At 52.2% G+C, this 20,648-nt stretch overlaps 1 protein-coding gene across 1 annotated transcript; it reads right to left on the minus strand.

Moving 5' to 3' along the window:
• Nucleotides 1–2,272: 2,272 nt before the first annotated feature.
• Nucleotides 2,273–18,703, minus strand: LOC111148907 (segment polarity protein dishevelled homolog DVL-3-like). Its single transcript, XM_022505691.1, is given in 17 exon segments — nucleotides 2,273–4,849; nucleotides 4,851–4,931; nucleotides 4,933–5,207; nucleotides 5,306–5,521; nucleotides 8,514–8,681; nucleotides 8,868–8,999; nucleotides 9,763–9,912; nucleotides 10,058–10,125; nucleotides 10,241–10,317; nucleotides 10,499–10,638; nucleotides 11,281–11,350; nucleotides 11,558–11,651; nucleotides 11,841–11,976; nucleotides 12,172–12,281; nucleotides 12,403–12,524; nucleotides 13,049–13,118; nucleotides 18,493–18,703. Coding segments are annotated over 17 exon segments (2,151 nt in total). The 5' UTR covers nucleotides 18,654–18,703; the 3' UTR covers nucleotides 2,273–4,768.
• Between the last annotated feature and the right edge of the window lie 1,945 nt (nucleotides 18,704–20,648).

Raw genomic sequence — 20,648 nt, forward strand, 5'->3', positions numbered from 1 at the left:
TGCCTGATTAAGGCCTTAGACTTTGGAGCCAGATTTCTGATGCAGAATCAAGCTCTGCCACTTACTAGTTGTGTGGCCTTGGGGAAGTTACTTACTTTTTTTCTGCGCTCTAGTTTCTTCCTCTATAAACTGGGGATATTACTACTTATTTCATAGGGCTGTTAAGATGACTGCATGAGTAAAGATTTGAAAAGCATTTAGATCAGTGCATGCACACTGAAGCATCATAAGAAGAGTCTGTTAAATAAATAAAAGATATAAACTTCTCAGCTACTAGTTCTCTGTGACGAGACAGCTCTAGCCCTCTCCTGCTTAATAATCCTGGGAATAAAAACAAAATGAATCTCCTCCTTTGGCTTTGTTCTCAACCCTGTTAACACAGTCTACTAGGATACTTTGCCAAGGACGGTTCAAGTACCACTAATGTACGCAAGATCACTTCAGGCGCACCTGAATGAATGTTTAATTCAATAGTGAAGTATTTTATTTTTAACATATTTTAGAAAGAAATACAAATAGAAATTCAGACCTGTGACTTCATATTACTGATTGGGTCAAGCTAAGAAAGAGTGAGTGAACGGACAGTGGATTTAAAGAACAATATCAAGTCAACAGTGAGCAGATGAAATGGGGACCCTCCTAAGGCTGCAGTTAGGCCTGGCTTGAGAGCAGCCCGGGGGGGAGTGGGAGACAGCCCAGAGGGGTCTAGGTTTACAACAGGGGGCTAAGCCCATTGGGTTCAGGGTGAGTTGATTATGTGGAGACACATACCTATCCTAGTCCCCCAAGGCATCCAGTCCCAGGGTGGCTCCAGCACGCTGGGCTCTAGAGGATTTGCCCTATCCCATACCCTGAGGGGGCATCTTGGTCTCTTCCAACTCTATTTTTCTCTTACCACACCAAGACATCTGTCCCCTCACTCTCACCCCTTGCAGATCAATCCTCCTTCAGAATCTTCCAGTCAGGGGTGTCTGCCTCTGGACTGAAGCCAGACAATCATTACTACCTCAGGAGTACCCACCCCAGGGGTAGGAACAGCAACAGAACCCAGAGTGGTCAGGAGCTGCACAGCACTTCCCACTGTACAAAGCACTCTCACACACAGGAGCTCATGGGCTCATCAGAAATGTTTGTACTGAATTTCCTGCTTTCTAACACCACCTCTGATTCTCTCAAGAGTTTTTCATCAAATACTTGTTCCGGACATGAGCCCTTTCCCAGAGATCAAGACCCAAGTAAAAAGGCAGGGAGTGAGGAGGCAAATACTTGTAAGAAACTAGCCAACTCTTTTCAAGAATGTCTGTTCTATCCCAGCTATTTATACGTATGTGACTTCTGGAGCCCAGCACCTGTGTGCCTTCTAGTGACAGCATATATGTTGCTTTAAAAACTGTTGGCAAGGGGCGCCTGGGTGGCTCAGTGGGTTAAGCCGCTGCCTTTGGCTCAGGTCATGATCCCAGGTCCTGGGTTCAAGCCCCACATCTGGCTTTCTGCTCAGCAGGGAGCCTGCTTCCTCCTCTCTCTCTGCCTGCCTCTCTGCCTGCTTGTGATTTCTCTGTCAAATAAATAAATAAAATCTTAAAAAAAAACCGTTGGCAAGTTTATTTATTTACTCTTATTTATTTTTTAAAGGTTTTATTTATTTATTGAGAGGGAGAGAGAGAAAGCATAAGCAGGAGGGAAGGGTAGAGGGAGAAGCAGACTCCCCACTGAGCAGGACTCAATCCCAGGAACCTGGGATCATGATCTGAGCTGAAGGCAGACGCTCAACTGACTGAGCCACCCAGGTGCCCACCGTTGGCAGGTTTAATTTAACTGGATACAGAATTTGAAATCCCCTCTCTGATGAACAGAGTTAATCTTCACATCCAAGCTGAGAAGAAGAGACAGAGCAAACCCTCAGACATGAAAGGCCTACTTGACTTTTGCAGGACCTAAAGAAAATCTGTTAGCTCTTTCTGTAGGGAGAGATGCCCTGCTGCCTTCACTGCTGCTGAGCCTACCATGGGAGGAAGGGCAAAAAAAGGCAAACCTGGTTGCAAACCCTACTGTCCCAGCATCCTCCTGCTACAAGCCAGGGTGTGGCAGGATGAGGATCTGCTCTCCTTCAAATGGTGATCACAGTGTGAATCCACTGAGTGATCGAATAGTGGCATTTCTAATTCTTGAACCAGCATCCAAAGCTTCACTGCTACCTTCCCAAAAGCTTTATCTTCACTAATACCCTACCAATTTAGAGTAAGTAATAATAATAATAATGATAATGATAATAATAATAATAGCTACCATTTATTGAGCACCTATTCTACTCTGTGCCAGGCACTGTGCTAGGCACTTTTCGTACAATATCTAATTTAAATCCTCACAACAACCCTGTGAGGTAGGTATTATTATCATCATTTTACATATGAGGGAATTGAGGCTCAGAGAGATTAAATAACTCTCTTATCATGAAACCAAAAAGTAGTAGAGCTGGAATTCAAACCCAGAACAACCTGACTCCAAATCCTATGCTCCTGTGAATTAGAGTAGAGGCAGAGGTGAGAGAAAGGACCATATTTAAGAAAGATTTTTGGAGTGGAATGATATGATATGCTGACTCGTAAGATATGAGGAGGAATCTAAGCCCATACATGTTCCTAGCTGGTGTGCCTATGTAGAGTGTGATAAAGATCACCAGGATCGGAATTCAGGAACATACTTGATGGGGGAAATGAGTTGAGTCCATATGGATATGTCCATGTTGATGTCCAGTGGGTGATAATGCAGATCTCAGATTTGGAGGCAAATTGTGGCTGAAGATATGTGTTTTAGAATCACCGGCGTATCAGGGACAATTGAGGACATCAGGATAGATGATATCATTTGGAAAGTAAACATAGAGGAAAGAGAGAAGTGAACCAAAGATTGAACACTGGGAGCACCAACACTGAAGGCATGAGCAATAGTGAAGTTGAACATGAGCGATAGTGGAGTTGAACATGGCAGAGTCAGAAAAGGAAAAGTAGGGAGGCAGCCCTGTAGTGGTGGCTAGAGAAAGCCATGGCCTGGATTGGGAGCAAACCTAGAGCTCCTAGAAGGCAGGAAAGACCGAGTCATGCTTCTAACACAGCCCTTGGTCACCAAAAACCCCAGGAAGTATTGGTTAAATGAATGAATGCCAAAAATGTCCCTACCCTAGTTTGCCCCAAAGCCTGGAGCTTAAGACTTAATCCTACTCTTGACACCCCAGTCCTAAAAATATGGATGGCTAGGTGAGCCAGGAGAATTTACAGAAGAGGTTTAAAGAGAAAGTCATGATTTGCTTCAACTGGAGAATAAGGTAAAAAATAAAACCTGGCACTTTAGTAGGAGTCCCAGAAGTCCCTTGCCCAACCTTTTTCTGTGATTGTAAAATCAGGGAAGGGTGTATGGGGTGAGGGTCAGGGTGAGAACCACCTGCCAGTTGCCTGCGGAGTCCTCTGCTGAGCCTAACCTGAGCACCAATTCACGAGCTTTATCCAGGTAGAAAGATGATGGGGACATGTGTGGGAGGTTTGAAGGGTATAAGGGGAGAGGGAAGTCAGGGAACCAGCCCTACAACCTGGGAGAGAGGGTCCAGCCCTCTGGGTAGGGACCAGCCTTGAGGCTTAAGTGAACTTACATAGGCACATATGTGTATGTGTGTCTGTGAGAGAGAGAGAGAAAGAGAGAGAGAGGGAAAGAGAGAGAGAGGAATGGGGCACGCTCTGGAAAGGGGAACAGAGTCTCTCATATATGGGTGAGAGGCTGAAGCCTTCCACAAAAGCCTAATGACTCAGCATGCTGAGGTGGGGGTGTGGGAGCTGAACATCCTTGGGAAGCCCTGAGGGGCTGCTGAAGCAGGGTTCCTGGTCTCCTCGGAGGCTGGGCCTCCCCTTGCTGGGGGCTCACAGAAAGTCAAACAGCCCGAAATTCTTGGCTGCTCCAGACCCAGGAAAAATTGAGGGAAGAAAAAAGAAAGAAAAGAAATGTTTCAGGCCCAGAGGTGAGATGAGCCTGCTGGTTAGTAGGGTTAGGGGTCTGAAGGAACCAGCACACAGGGCGGGCATGGGGTTGCAGGTATAGGGGTAGAGCGGATATGCTTCCTGGAAGCCACCAGCAGCTCAGGCAACTGAGGGGGGGCCCTTGGGCTTCCAGTAAAGGTCCGCACAGGCTGGGATAGCTTGGATGCTTACTGGAAGGGACTACGGCTCTAAGGTATAGTACTGAGGCAGCCCTGGGGGGGTGCGGTGGGTGGTTAGCAGGAGGAGTAGATGAATCAAGTATTTTTTGGTGTCAGTATTGTGAGGGGGAAAGTTAGGAGATTGGCACACATGCTCGAAGGGATGCAGTTAATGGAGGGCTGATGAAGCAGAATGAATGGTGCAAGGTTGCTGAGGGGGGAAAAGTGAGGATGAAGGGACAAGCAGGCCCAAAAGGGGTCTGCTGGGGTCAACTCCTGAAGTGTGTGTCAGAAATAAGGAGCAGCACCAGCAAGTCGGGGCTCAGGGACATGAAGCATCCTGGGAAGGCCTATGCAGCAGTTAGTAGGCAGGGGGACAAGCTGGGGCTGGTGGCAGGTTAGGGGCCGCAGTGGCGACCGGTGGGTGCACCCAGCCCTCACTGCGCCCAGCGAGCAGTTAGCGCGCCTGAATTTAGTTCAATTTATTTCCCTTTCAGGTACCAGACAAAGTAAAAAAGAAGGACGGATGGAGAGAGGGACGCAGCTGCCCAGGGGAGCGGGATCGATGTGGGGGAGGGGCCCTGTTCACATCACATCCACAAAGAACTCACTGGGGTTTCCCATGGCCATGCGGAAGGACTGTCTGCTGGCTGTCAGTTCGGGGGGGCACAGAAGCCAGGTCGCGGCCCGGAGGGGCTCCTGGGGGCCCCATGGCCGCAGGCGGTGGGGGCATCATCAGCATGGGGGGGGCCGTAGAGAGGGGGCACGCCAGGGGGACCGTAGCTCGGGTGCGTGTGGTGGCTGCGCAGGCTGCTGGCCATTGAGTGGTGGCTGCGGTGGCTGTGCTCGCTGGCAGCAGGCCCCGAGCGCTCGCTGGGTGCTCTTTCCCGTGGCCCCCGCAGGCTGCTGCGGGTTGTGTGGTCCGACTCGCTGCCGCTGCCTCCCGACTTCGAGTCTCCGGCCTTCGGGTCCTTCTCCTTCCTCCGGTCGCTGCCGCTACGGTTGGAGCCACTGCTCCGGCTACCTGTAGGGTACAGGCAGGCCCAGGGTGGGGGATGCTCAGAGCTTGCAGAAGCGGCTCGGGGCTCTCCTGTGCCCCCACCATCGCTGCCTCTGCCTTACCTTCACTGTGCTGACTGCTGGCGCTGCCCCCACCATAGCTGTACCCCAGCTCTGGGAAGCCTGGATGCGGGTTGTAGGGGTGTGGGGGTGGTGGGTACTGGTAAGGGAAAGCCATGGGCCAAGGGGCGGCCCCTGGGTGTGGCAAAGGGGCCAGCGTGTCCTGGTCAGAGGCACCACTGGAACCGTCGTGATCATGGAGGGACAAGTTGGCCATGTCTGTGGAGGGGAGGAGAGGGCCAGATGAGCTGGGTCTATCCCACGCCCCACACCCCTAGGTCAGGAGACAGAGGTCCCCACTCTAGGTTGGGTTGGGCACATTTACGATGACACCTAACACCTGTGGTAGTTTATCCCCAAAATAAGAGGAGGCACAGGTCAGAGATCTCTTACTTCTTCAGACCCCCTCCACCACCCATCTGAGATGGTGGAGAGGGAGACCCTTGTAGACACAGCACCAAGGGAAACCCTCCTCAGGAAGGCCTTAAGCCCCCACTTCAGATGCTCAATGCCCAATCCTGACACCCAACTCCCATTCCCAGGAAGGCCCCCTTCCAGGGGTCTGACAGTTTCTCCTCCTTCCTTAGTAAACTGGAAGAAGTAGCAGAAGACTTAAACGGGCAACGTTCTCTGTTCACTTAGGGGAGTGCGGGCAGCTGAACTAGCAGACAGGTACTGCAAACCTGCAAGTCATTAGGCATGATCAAAGCCCTTCACCTCATGCAGATGTTACCACCAGCCTGTGAAGAGGGCATCAGTCACATTTTTTCCAGATGAGGAAAGTGAAGTCCAGAGAGGTTAAATGACCTGCTTGAGGGCAATCCAAACTGTGGCCAGAGCAGAAGCTAGGAGTTAATTATTTTCTTCTTACCTTTCCAGGTGAGTCATTAATAAAGAGTAGGGAGCAGCTGGGGGAAACTTAGGTGAAACTTTGCCCTCTCCCTTCACCTAGGACTAAAAAAAGTACCCATTATAGGCCAGAACAAACATAGGCCTTTCAGAGCGCCCCCGTACAGAAGGGACTTGGCCCGAATGGATTTTCTGGTGCTGTTGGGTACAGTGGAAAGGCCTCAGAAAGAGAACCACTTAGGTGCCTCCTCTGTGCCCTCCACCCCATTCCCAGCCAGGCCTCATTCTTCACAGTATTAACAATACTTGTTTCACGACTCTGGTTCCCCCAGGAAATCGTGCACTCCTTAAGGCCAAGGCTGCCCACACCAATGTTGGAACTACTTGAAAAGGAATACAAGGGGCCACCAGAAGTGATGACCTACCTGGGACACCCCTTGCTCACACCTCGTCATACCAGGTCCCAGAGCTCTAAGAGAGCTGGAATTGCCCTACCAGCCAGCTGTTGGATACAGATGGAGCCCTTTGTAAGTCAGCTCAAGTTTCCAGGAGAGAAGAGGTCAGGAGAGGGGATGTGAGAGGGCTGAGGCAGTCTGTGGAGTCTACCAGTTAAGCCATCAGACTGCCAAGGCCTGCAGCTAGCATGGGGGATGGTGATGGTGAGGAGCAGGGGCTGGCCATGGCTCATGCCCCAAGGACTGGTGACTGTTTCAACCTCCAGGCTGCTGTCCTGAGGGGAATGACTAGAGGCTTCTGGGGATCCCAGGTCCCCAATTCTTTCCTGCTGAGGAGGCTGAGGAGACCTTGGCCAGTGAGAAGAAAAAGACCTGTCAACATATCCCTGAGCTGGGCCTCTGAGGGGCCTTGGCCCATGGATAAGGCCCCAGGAGGCCCCAGGGATAGAACATCTCTTGAGCAAAAACCACAGCTGCCTTGAGAAGCTTTAAGGGTCCCTGGAGGTTCAGAGCCAGGGCTGATTTCTGCTAATGATAACAACAGTAACCACACAGGATCGTGTCTAAGAAGCCATTAATTATAAGATGCACCCCAATTTCAGAGATATTGAAATGTGAAAGAAATATTCACCTTAGAATCAATTAAATTTATGAATAATGGAGAACTTTTTTAGAGCACTTACTGTGAACCAAACATGGTACTGAAAGCATTATACATGCTGTCTTAACCTCCAAACAACTCTGAGATAGGTTCTACTGTTGCCTCCAACTTACAGATCAAGAAATTGAGGCAATGAGAGGTTGTCACTTACCATGTTCACACAGAGAGGGTGGAGCTGGGATTTGAACTCAGAACTCTCCAACTCCAAAACCCTATGCACCCCGTCACCCTCCATCATGAACTTGTGCTTTGCAGCAACAGCCTTTCTAGTCTTAGAACCTCACGTGAAGCATTTTAAGTCAGTTTTTGGACTCCAGCCAGCAAGCATCTCTGGGCAGACAAAAGGCTCCCTGAGGCAGAGGCGGCTGCTGGGAGGGGGCTTCTGCTCCCAGCCCTGAGCAATGCTGTCCTGTTTTGAGGACTCCCCTTTCTTCCCAAGGGCTGTCTACATGCTCAGGAGGAGAAGGGGGGTTCCCTGAAGACCTTTCCTCCTTAAAAGCCCTCACTGGCTTTGCACTCTCTCAGGACCAAGTCCAGAATGCTCGGGGCAGCTTGCAGAGTCCTGTCTAAGCTGGCCCTGACAGTTTATTTTCAGTTTCATCCCAAGACAGCCCATCCTCAAGGGTCTGAGGAGGCTGGGGACTTGGGGCCTCAGGCTAGCCCCAGGTCCTGCCTTGGTGGAACCTGCTTGGTGCTGGGAGGGTGACTAGGGGCCAATGGTAGGATCTTTGTTTGACCTGGCTAAGGCAATGTTTCTGCAACACCACATACCTAGGCAGCTCCAGATGATAGCAAGAAAAAGGACTCTGGAGCCAGAAAGACCTGGACCCAAGGCCTAACTCCTCTGCATCTGGCTGTGAGAATGGGTGGACTATTTAACTTCTTTAAGTCTCAGTTTCCTCGGCTGAAATAGGGACGGTGATCCATCTTCCCGAAGGTGAGGAGGCGGGGGTTGTGAGAACTGAGTGAGGGTGAGATGATGCTCAGAAACAACCAGCATAGGCCAGAAACAGAGGAGGCACTTAGAAAATGCCAGCCCCAAGATGGGGATGCAGAGCAGGTGAAAAGGCCTAAATGGGCTCTGCTTCTACTAGAGAGGGAGGCCTGTGTCAGGCCTCAAGCTGGGCCCCCAGCCTGGCTGCCTGCTCATGCCTCATGGGGGCTCCCTGAGGTCTGCTGCCACATCCTTGTGCACCTCCCCATTCCCAGCCAGCAGACAGAGCAAGGAGGTGGGGGAGGCACGTACTGCCACAGAGGTCACCGAAGATATAGTAGCACTGCTCAGAGAAGGTGATCTTGTTGACAGTATGGCGGATGAAGCCGGCTTTTAGCAGGTTGCTGGCATACTTTCGAGCCTCTCTCCGGTCCGTGAAGCCTTCTACGTTGTGGTATAGCCAGTCCACCACATCCGAGCCTGGGGGCAAGGCCACCACTTGACTGGGAGGCCCACCTGACTTGGGCTCCTCTGACCTCCCAGAAGCCACAAGGCTGGGGCTGGTTCCAACTCAAGGGAGTGGCCCAAGGGAGATCTTCAGCCCCCAGCCTGCCCTGCCCCATCACTCCCCATCCCGTCCTTCATCCCACCATGCAGCCCTCTCACCGATGAAAGCGTTGGGGATGGTAATCTTGAGCCACATGCGGTCACGGACCTCAAGCCCAGATTCAGGGGAGGCCATGGCTTTGACAATGGCGGCCATGTCACTGTGGATGGACAGGTGGAAGTCATCTAGGCCTGGGGTTGGGAAGCAGAATGGTGAGGCAGAAAGAGGCTACAGAGTTAGGTAGAGAGGAGTCTGCTCTGCAGCTCTACCATCTAATGACTACGGACCAATGGTGGGCACATTACTGACTTCTAGGACACTTAGTTTCCTCCTCTGTAAAAATAGGGACTTTAATATTTATTTTGCAAGGATTTTTTTTTTTTTTTAAAGTAGGCTCCATGCTCATTGTGGAGCCTTGAACACAGGACTTGTGCTCACAACCCTGAGATCAAGACCTGAGCTGAGATCAAGAGTCCAACACTTAACCAGCTGTGCTACCCAGGTGCCCCATATTTTGCAAGGATATTTGAAGAGAGAATTAAATAATATAAATGAAGGTGCTTAGCATAGTGTATAACGTGTGTTACAGTAAAAATGGCAGTCATTTACTGAGTGCTTACTTCATGCCACATCCTGGGATGGGGGCCTCACTTATATCCTCTCATTAAACCCTCCCTCCCTCGCCCCGGAACCCAGTAGAGTGCATATCATTAGTCCCATTTTACTAGAGGAAACTGAGGCTCACAGGGTGCTCAATACAGGCTCAGAGGCAAACACTGTTTAGTGAGGGTCGGGTGTCCACTGAGGGAAGCTGCAGTGTGAGGTAGCTGGAATGAACTCAGCCCCCTCTCCAGCCCCCTCTGACTTTGAAGCAAGAGTCTCCATGTGGGCCTTCATCAGTCCCTCCCACCCGGCCCTGCCTGCTGGGCCTAGGGGGCAGGGCTGGACACTCACGCTCTGTGTCAGGGATGGAGCTGGTGATGGAAGAGCTGGTGGAGGTGATGGTGCTCAGGGAGGGGCTCATGCCATAGGCAGGGAAGGTGCCGGTCATGGCTGCAGTGTGGGAGACCCAGGCTGCAGGGTCAATGGGCCGGATGGGCTCGCCTGCAGGGAGGAGAAGAGTCAGGGGCTGCCCACTGCCAGGCCCCACAGGGAAGGTATGAGGGTTCAGGGGAACAGAGAAGTATGGAGAGACAGGGTTCACGTGTACCAAGCACCAGCTTTAGGGCCGAGTCCCCCAACCACTTACTCCTGGGCAGTGTGAAGCAACCACGAGGACTTGGGTCCCAGCACTTGGCTACAGTCAGGGTGATGGGCCTGAAAGCAAGGGGGCTCCTAGTGAGAGGGCTGGATGCATGGAGTCCAGATAAGCCCCCTGCCTGACGGCCAGAAGTGCCTGCTCCCTCCTTCCCATGTCCCGTCCCATCCATACCCCGGTTTGTGCACAATCTCCCGCAGGACCCTGACCGCGTCGTCATTGCTCATGTTTTCAAAGTTGATCTCGTTTACCTGGGAGAGAGGGTCAGAAGTGGGATAAGCAGCTGGGCTGGGGAGATGGGTAGGGAAGCTGAGCTTAATGGATCAGGAGGTCTTCCCCCTACCAAGCAGTGGTCTCTAAATGAGCCGGTACAGGGATGGGGATTATCCTCCTACGCCCCAACCCCAGCACCACCTCCGGGGGCAGCGGTACCTGTAACAGCATATCTCCTGGCTCGATGCGTCCGTCCGCAGCCACAGCCCCACCCTTCATGATGGAGCCAATGTAGATGCCTCCGTCACCACGCTCGTTGCTCTGGCCCACAATGGAGATGCCCAGAAAATTGTACTTTTCTATAGAGAGTGACACAACCTTAAGAGGGGAATAAGGTTCCTACCCAAATTCTGAGTCCCTTATTAGAAAAGGGTGGAAAGGGATGGGAACTAACGTTTCAGTGAACCTGAATCAGGCCCTGTACTCAGTATGGTCACGCATACTTCCATTTAGTCCTTGCCAGCTCTGCCACAGGGCCTCTTAGTCCCATTTTACAAAGCAGGCAACTGAGGTTCGGAGAACCTCAATGACTTTTCTAAGCCATTAAGTTGCAAAGCCAGGATTCAACTCAGACTTAAATTCTAAGGTTGGGGCTCTTTTTACTATATTAAGCTATCTCCTAAAGACAGCACCTAGGGCAGAAATCAGAGAGTGAAAAAGCAATGGCTGAAAAAGGGAAGGGGGATAGGAATCAGGAATTACTTCCTCCAGGAAGCCTTCCCTGATGCCATCCTCTATTTCCACAGCTCTCTGTGCTTACCTCTGTCATAGCCCTGATAGTGAGCTACTGAAATGGTCAGTTGATGTACTGGTTTATGTTTATGAGAGAATGCTCCTCGGGGGCAGGGAACATATCTTGTACCTCTCTGAACTCCTCAAGTCTGCCCAGTATCTGGCATACAGTAGGTAGGCCCTCAAGAGTATTGTTTCACCAGACTCACCCATGTTGAGAGTGACAGTGATGATGTTGAGTGACATGGTAGAGTCCGTGATGCTGCTGAAGGATGAGGACTGAAATAGACAGAGGCACTGAGCAGCATGCAGGGGTGGCAAGAACTCACTGCTCCCACCTAGCTCCTCCTCAGCCCTCGGCCTCCCCTCCCCCTAAGGCTCAAACACTGGCCCAAAAGAAGGGGGTCTAAGGAAGCACACAGCCTGGATCTGCCAGCACAGGGCTCAGTCTGCCCCCACCCATCCCTGGCCTCTCAGTTCCCGTACCCGTTCAATCCGCGAAACCTTCTGCTTCCTCCGCCGCCGCTTATGTCTTCTCATCAGGCGTGAGGCACTGCTCTGCTCTGTGGAACTGCTGAACCTGGGGGGCCCACAGTCGTTCCCCACCAGGCTGGCCCAGCCCTGCCCCACAAGAGGCACCGCAGGGCCCAAGTCCCTTATGCAAAGCCCACAGCCCTCCCAGGGTCCCACCATCCTGGGGGGAGGAAGGTGGGGTCAGGGCTCCTCGGGGGTCACCTGCCCCATAGTATCAATGAAACCAAAGCCCCACCTGCTAGTAGAGTCATCCTCATCTGAATCAAAGAAGCTGGTGGTCTCTAACTCGCTGCTCATAAGGGTGGATGAGCTATCATAACCCCCTGGCTCTCGCCGCCGCTCCCCCTTTGCAGTTCCATTTAGCCGGGTTGCTGCAGGGAACAGAGGTAGCTGTGTTCACAGTGCCCATGCAGCAGGGAAGGGAGGCACAAGGCTGGGCTTGGGGCTGCACTGGGGTCAGGCATACCCAGAGCTCAGGAAAGGGCAAAGAAGTGGGTAGCTGAATGGAAGCAATGAGGGAAGGCGTAGGGATGGGGAGGAAAGGCGTCTGTTCAGGGAAGACGCACTGTGCTCTGGACCGTCCCTCCTGCGTGGCCGTTCGCGCTGGGCAGAAACCAAGGAGTCCGTCTCTGTGTCATTGTCCAGGTTCTCCTGGCTGCCTCCACCAGCATGAGGGCTGTGGGGAAGAGAGGACTTGGTGGGAGAGGGGGCAGGCTGGGGGTTCCCTCCCCCTAGCCCTGGGCTGAGCTGATGCAGGCCTCCCCCATGGGCCCGCTCCACTCTCAGGCCACACTCACTGGAAGGATGGGGGCCGGGAGTCCCCAATGCCTCCTGTGCGCTCCATGGGCGGTGGCAGTTCTGATGGGTTGTCGGCACAGAAGGGAGCTGGCTCTGGGTGGGAGCCCTCGGCAGATACCAGCTGACAGGGAAAGAATGGGTGGTAGTATGGTACAGGGGCACCAGGGAAACAGCAGATAGCTGGCTTCCGGCATGGCATGCAGACTTGGGGAGAATGAACCAGGGGATATGGAGGCAGGAGAGACAGGACTGTGCAAAGTCAGCTGGGACGACGACTGGACTCACTGCTCACAGATGGGGAGGATGGAAGGCACAAGCTACTGAAGTGGGATGGGGGCAGAGAACAAGGGTCAGTGGTCCCAGACAGAGGTTGGCTGGAACCTGCGGCAAAGTGCCTCAAAGGGCATAGGAGACATCTGTGTCTCTGATGAGTGTTTCTGTCCCTCCCTTCCCCACATTCCATCTCCCCACCCACAGCTTTCACCAAGGCTACAGAATCTGGGGTGAGAAACAATTCAGGTAGAAAACTCAGGGGAGAGTCAGATATTGAAGTATAAAACCACTAGCTATAATCTTAGCAATGCTCTTCCTGTCTAGTCCACAGCAGGGACGCAGGAGGAAAGAGGGCTGAGGAGGGCTCCTTACCCAAGACACCACCCGGCCATTGAAGCAGGGCAGCTTGGCATTGTCGTCAGAGATCTCCTCCTTCACCACTCTGCAGGGAAAGGGTGGGGGTATCAGAGCGAGCTTTCTAGGGTGGAAATGGAAGGGTCCTCACAATCCTAACTCAAGGGCCCATCCACCCTAAACTGGGAATCATGTCACCAGTCTAAGCGTATTCAAATGGGAGCAGAAGTGGGGGTCACCCAGGGACCGCTCTTTAGCACCACCAGGAAGACACCAGCCCTGCCCAGGCCAGATGCCATCCTAGGGTGTCCCCTCAGTTATCAGGTGATTGCAAATTACACCTGACAAATTGCTGTCCCCCATAAATGTGGCTACTCCCTAGAATTCCAAGAGTGTGTTATCCAGTCCCAACATAGCTCTTCTGGGCTGAACTTACTCTTTTCCTCTGACCCTAAACTAGGAAAAAGCACACCCTTATTTCTGTCTTTTCCTTCTTGGGAATCCTGATATTCTTCTGGGAGGCGTGGATGAAGAGTTTAAGCAAATTAGGAAAGAGAAGGGGAAAAGGTGTCTAATGAACATCCCCCACTGCCATTACGCTAACAGTACCAACTGCTCTCATTTACTAAGCATGAATCATGGGCCAAGCACTAAGCTAAACACTTTACTTGGGTCATTTACTACTCACAGCAATGCTAAGATAGATACAAATGGGAAAACTAAGGCTCAGTAGGTTCAGAAACTCACTTACAGTCACACACTAATAAAAACTGGAATTTGAATCCTAGTCAGCATGATTCTTTAGCCTTTATTCTTACTTATTATACCATCATATCTCCCTATAGTTAGAATGTATAATCTTCACATCACCTTCATTGTAAGGACAAGATCCTCATTTTATGAGTAAAGAAATGGAGAAACATTCAGTAGCTTGTTCCAGGTCACAGAGCTAGAAGATGTCAGAGTTGGAATTCAACCCCAAGCTTGCCTGACTGCAAAACCTATGGTCTTTCCATGGTATTTCACATTTTTTCTCTTACAATGACAGATGATGTGGACCCGTATGGGTGGTGGTAGTGGGGGGAGGAGACAGTGATGTGGGCAGGGAGGGGGTGGGATGTGTACAGGCATGTAGTTTGGCTCAGGGGATACATCAAGGCAAGAAGTCAGACCACGATTACAGTTTGGGGCTAGGGAAAGGAATGGAAAAGTTTGAGGACCCCAGACTGTGTCAAACACTCTAGGAGTACAGAGCTGGAAAGATGTGATCAGGGGCAAGAGGAAGACACACGCCTGGGGTTGTAAGCAGAGAGGGAAGACAGCAAGAAAGGAGACTGGGAAGCCTAGTCCTTCCTTGTTCTTGGATCAGCTTCTGCCCAGAGCCGGGAACGTGCTTGGCTCCTTATGCTGCTCACATTCTTGGACTCACAGTCAAGTTCAAAGACCGAGCCTGCCCTTCTCCCTCCCATCTAGCTCTGGTTCCTCCACCATTTCCAACCCCACAAAGACCCTGGGAAAGCAGCTCTAATCATTCTGGTCAAGCCCACAATGGCAGAAAGCCCAAGGATAGAACATGCTGAAAAGAAGGGACATGGAGATAGCTCAGAGTCATCAGCCAGGCTGGCCAGAAGATACCCTAAGCTTGCAGTCCAATATGGGACCTGGGGCCCAAAGGAAAATGGGGTATGTGGGTCGCATGGCAGAGACTGACCTGTTCTGGAGAGGGTCTCCCTGTGGTGGGAAACTGCTGCTGAGTCCCCACCACACCACCCCCACCCCCAGCAGGCCCCACCACGCTGCTCTAATGCTACAGATGTTTCCTCTCTTTCTAGGGGTCACCGACAGGTCGCCAAGGCTCTGCTGACTCATAACAATCAGCTGATCTTCAGCAACAGCCTTGGGGGACCTCAGACAGGCCTCCCTCTCCCATCATGGAGATGAATGGCTCATGGTTGCATAGCACTAACACACACACACACACACACACACACACACACACACACACACGCGTGCCCCAAGCAGAGTTGAACAAATCTGGGCTCTAATTCTGCCACATATTAGCTCTCCTAGCTTAGAGAAATTTCTTGACTTTTCCAAATCTTTGTCTTACCCTGGTAAGTGGGACTTGTGAATGCCTGGCATGATCTTGGCTTACAATAAAAGCTATTAGCTGTGCCAATTTTTAGCAGTTTCCATACTCTCTCTCCAACTTGGTGTAAGTTTCTAAGGGCAGGGACCAAACAAATCTGCACATCACTCATTGTCCATCGTTGTTCAATTAAAAAGCCTTTGGTAAGAACCCAGCAGGTTTTAAATCCTGTGCTTGCTACTATATAAACTTCAAGGTGCATCAGACCAGGAGCCTGCCTTGTCCTTGGAGGTTATGGCCCAATGGATAGTTCATGCAAGAATATGGCAAGTGGGAAGTGGTCAGAACCATAAGAGCAGCAGATGTGTGCACTGGACAAACATCTGTTGAGTATTTCTTAGGTGTCAGGTCCTGGCTAGGAGCTGGGTAGGTGTAACGATAAATGGGATAAAGTGCCATAACTTTCAAAGCTCAATGCAGAGGATGGGGCAATATGCACGTGGGGAAGACAAGGGAAGAGCAATGTGCTCTGAGGAGAAGGCCCAGAGGCACGGCAGTATGTGACATAGAGCGAGGAACAACACAGTTGGTAGCCCAACTTCCCAAGTTGCTCCCGCCCACCTCGAGGCCACTCTAGCCGCCATCCCCCATCTCCCTCAGTGCTGAAAATGTTTATTCTTCCTCCATTTTGCAGCAGTTTAAGAGGGTCTGGCCTACCTTAGCTTGACAAATACTTCTGGAGACCAGATGGGAGTTGGGGAGTCCTCCGGCTTCACCAACTGGAACCTCAGAGGGTGAGCTTGGAGAGCAGCCTTTCTCCTCTGACCCACTCTCCCAGCTGTCAGCAGAGGTCGCTGGCCTCTACCTTACCCTGCTCTCAAGGGGCTAAGCCCTATCACCTCAATAGTTTGCCAAGGCTCAGCATCTCCTTCAGAGAGGACGTATCTGTGCAATGGTGACGATAATAGTAACACCTACAATTGCCTGATTAAGGCCTTAGACTTTGGAGCCAGATTTCTGATGCAGAATCAAGCTCTGCCACTTACTAGTTGTGTGGCCTTGGGGAAGTTACTTACTTTTTTTCTGCGCTCTAGTTTCTTCCTCTATAAACTGGGGATATTACTACTTATTTCATAGGGCTGTTAAGATGACTGCATGAGTAAAGATTTGAAAAGCATTTAGATCAGTGCATGCACACTGAAGCATCATAAGAAGAGTCTGTTAAATAAATAAAAGATATAAACTTCTCAGCTACTAGTTCTCTGTGACGAGACAGCTCTAGCCCTCTCCTGCTTAATAATCCTGGGAATAAAAACAAAATGAATCTCCTCCTTTGGCTTTGTTCTCAACCCTGTTAACACAGTCTACTAGGATACTTTGCCAAGGACGGTTCAAGTACCACTAATGTACGCAAGATCACTTCAGGCGCACCTGAATGAATGTTTAATTCAATAGTGAAGTATTTTATTTTTAACATATTTTAGAAAGAAATACAAATAGAAATTCAGACCTGTGACTTCATATTACTGATTGGGTCAAGCTAAGAAAGAGTGAGTGAACGGACAGTGGATTTAAAGAACAATATCAAGTCAACAGTGAGCAGATGAAATGGGGACCCTCCTAAGGCTGCAGTTAGGCCTGGCTTGAGAGCAGCCCGGGGGGGAGTGGGAGACAGCCCAGAGGGGTCTAGGTTTACAACAGGGGGCTAAGCCCATTGGGTTCAGGGTGAGTTGATTATGTGGAGACACATACCTATCCTAGTCCCCCAAGGCATCCAGTCCCAGGGTGGCTCCAGCACGCTGGGCTCTAGAGGATTTGCCCTATCCCATACCCTGAGGGGGCATCTTGGTCTCTTCCAACTCTATTTTTCTCTTACCACACCAAGACATCTGTCCCCTCACTCTCACCCCTTGCAGATCAATCCTCCTTCAGAATCTTCCAGTCAGGGGTGTCTGCCTCTGGACTGAAGCCAGACAATCATTACTACCTCAGGAGTACCCACCCCAGGGGTAGGAACAGCAACAGAACCCAGAGTGGTCAGGAGCTGCACAGCACTTCCCACTGTACAAAGCACTCTCACACACAGGAGCTCATGGGCTCATCAAACCCTGAGTTCCGTGGGGAAAGGTGACAGCAAAACATATTAGGCAGAAGAGGAGAGAAGGTGCTTGCCTCCCAGGGCCAAAAGGGCAGGGGTCTCAGAAGAGAAGCCAGACTGATAAACACCAGGAAGGAGAATGTCTCCCTTCACTCAGCTCTGGGGCCTCAGCTCCAAACAGCAGTGCAGGCCTCAGGATGGGGCTGGAAAGACAGCCTTTAGGCCTGGAGGGCCCGGGAAGGCCTTCCCCACAGGCCTCCAGGCCCAGTGCCCAGTTAGTGTGGGGCTGGCAAGTCTGGGGGCCTCCCCCTCCCCCAGTCCCTTGGGTGTTGGGGGGGTGGTGAGGGGATGGGCCAGGCTCCCCCTCCCAGGCCAGCTGCTACAGAACCTTCCGGCTCCAACATTCCATCCCTTCTTAAAGGGGAAGTCACTGCTTCCAAACTCCGCCTGTCCAAAGCCCTGCAGCTGGATGGAGAAGACCCCGCCAGGGAGAGGAAGATGAAGAACACCAAGAGAGCTTCCTGGCCCTCCCATCCAGGCTCTGAGGCCCTTTCCAAGGTCTCCACCTTGGCTACCATCTGGAGGAAAAAGGCCCCAATTCTGAAGGGAAATCAGCACCTAGGCCAGGGGGGACTTCTCAGGGGTCAGGCACTCCGATTCCTTGACAACATCCTAAACACCCCACAAGGAAGGGGAGACAGCTAAATAAACATTAGGTTTGCTGGCCGCAGCTTGCAGCCTGGCCCTAGAGCCCCCCTCCCACTCCCCCTCCCCCCAGTTCAAAGTCCTACAGTATAGCCCCTGGATGCATTACTCCAAATATGGCTCTGAGTTGGGAGCTGAAAAGATGGAGAGGGCAAAGGTCGGGTGCCAAACACCCCAAGTCTCTGCTAAAAAGGTGGCTTCCTTGGCAGGCGGCAGGTTGGGGGCTCTGGCTCTGGAATCCGGTGGAGGGGGGGTGTGTCTGTCTATGTAGGCCACTGGCTCTGAGGAGGTGAAGGGGGCTTGGAACTCTGGTTGCTTTGGGGGAGTTAGACGTCCTCCTAAACTAGGGGGACCTACGTCCCCCACAAGAGGTAAAAGTAAAGTCCCTAAAGGGGCTTGAACTCCAGCCTCTGGAAAAAACGGGGGGCCCCCCAAATGCCCAAGTCGCCCCCTGGAATCCAGAGTAGGGCTAGAAGCCAGTGTAACAAGGGGAGTCCAAACTGGCCGAGTGGGCCCCGAGAAGCCGGAGGGGCCAGGGTTCCCAGGAGGTGAGGCAGGGGCCATCCTCACCCGAAATCGTCGTCCATAGACTTGAAGAAGAACTTATAGCTGGGTCGCTGCAGAACGCCCTTAAAGTCCGCCAAGGTGACGCGCTCGGCGGGCAGGGGTAGCTTCACAAGGTACGGCGTCTCCTGCCCGTCCAGGTGGTAGATGATCTTGGTCTCGCCCATGGCTCCGGCCTCGGGCCCGGCGGCCCGCGCGCGGCCTGCTCCCGCGGCCGGGCCGGGCCTCTTGGGCGGCGACGGCGCTCGGCGCGGCCCAGCGGCTCAGCCTAGCTCGGCGGCCGGCCGCGGCGCCAGCTCCCTTGTTCTCCGGCCGCTCCCGGGTCCCAGCGCCGCCTGCCGCCACCGCGGCCGCCGCTTCCGCTCCCCACTCTCCCGGCTCTGCTGGCGACGGCGACTCTTCCGGTGGCCGCGGCCCTCCCGGCTCTGCGCCGCGGCTCGGCCCGCTCCCCTCCCCCGACCCCGGCGCGGCCCCGCCCCGGCGCGGCCCAGCTCCGGCGCGAGCTCCGCCCCCGGCAGCAGCAGAGCCGCGCTGGCCTAGCGGCAGATGGTCCGGCCCTGTGCGGGGCCCCGTGGACACCCCGCCCACCCGCCGGGCGGTGAGCTTGGCCGCCTGCGCTCGGATCCCAGACCTGCCGGGAGCTTGGTGGCGGTCACCTAGGCTCCCCAGACAGGGAAGGGCAGATCTCACCAGGATGGCAGCGTTCTCGGACTCATCAAACCCTGGCTCTGGACCCAAGGGGGATAGGCTGTTCCTCAGCAGCCTGAGGTCACTCTGGCCCCCAGAGTTGGGAGGGGGGGGAGCGGTTCTGACCAGGTATTGATGGAGGAAAGTGACTTTCCCGTGGCCCTTTCAGAGTCTGTTGGAAAGCATAGCAGCTGTCACTGAGTCTGCCAAACCGAGTTCCTTGAGGACAGAACGAAATCGAGTTCTGATTCCTTCTTAAAACCTCAGTATTGAGGGGCACCTGGGTGGCTCAGTGGGTTAAAGCCTCTGCCTTCAGCTCAGGTCATGATCCCAGGGTCCTGAGATCGAGCCCCACATTGGGCTCTCTGCTCAGCAGGGAGCCTGCTTCCTTCTCTCTCTGACTGCCTCTCTGCCTACTTGTAATCTCTGTCTGTCAAATAAATAAATAAAATCTTAAAAAAAAAAACAACAAAAAACCTCAGTATTGGGCACCTGGGTGGGTCAGTAGGTTAAGCGTCTGCCTTCCGCTGGAGTCATCGTCTCAGGGTCCTGGAATCCAGTTCCATCCGGCTCACTACTCAGCCGGGAGTCTGCTTCTCCCTCTGCCCCTCCCCTCTGCTCTGGCTCTCTCCCACTCTCTCAAAATAAATAAATAAAAACGAAAACCAAACCAAACCAAAAAACAAAAACCTCAGTACAATACCTAGGTGCAAAACCGTGGCTTAATAAACGGACTGATGGAGAATGAGTGCAAGAATGAAAATGAGTGGGGCGCCTGGGTGGCTCAGTGGGTTAAAGCCTCTGCTTTCGGCTCAGGTCACTGGGATCGAGCCCCACATCGGGCTCTCTGCTCAGCAGGGAGCCTGCTTTCCTTCCTCTCTCTCTGCCTTCCTCTCTGCCTACTTGTGATCTCTGTCAAATAAATTTTAAAAAATTAAAAAAAAAAAAGAATGAAAATGAGTGCATGACTGGGACAATAAATCTCAAATCAGAACTAGGTATAATGGGTCCCTGACAGATCTCTTCACCCCTTAGCTTTTAATCCATTTAATAAATGGGTGCCCACTAAGGTGCAAGGCAAAATGTAGGGGATAAAGTGAAAACAAAACAGTTAAAGCTGCCCTCAATCAGGACTCACCTGAAAGGAGGCACAGAGCTTGTAATAACTTCAGAGGGACAAATGCCATGAAGAAGATAAAATGGAGTGTTGTGATAGTAAAAGGAAGAATAGAACCATGGGTGTTAGAGAAAGCCTCTTCCATTTGAGTGAAGACATAGAATGGAAAAAACAGCAGTTAGAAGAAGGTCTGATCTGGGGGGAAAAGCATTCCAGGCAGAGGGTGTAGTCAGGTATAAAGGCTCAAGTCAGGAATAAATTCTCCCAATTTGAGGAACAAGAAGGCCATTGTGACTATGGTGATAGTGGTAGAATGAGGCTGGAGAGGTAGACATAGGTTCTTTAAGGCCACAGGAGC

The sequence above is a fragment of the Enhydra lutris genome, unplaced genomic scaffold, assembly GCF_002288905.1.
Source record: "Enhydra lutris kenyoni isolate GAN:26980312 unplaced genomic scaffold, ASM228890v2 scaffoldscaffold2, whole genome shotgun sequence".
NCBI lineage: Eukaryota > Metazoa > Chordata > Mammalia > Carnivora > Mustelidae > Enhydra > Enhydra lutris.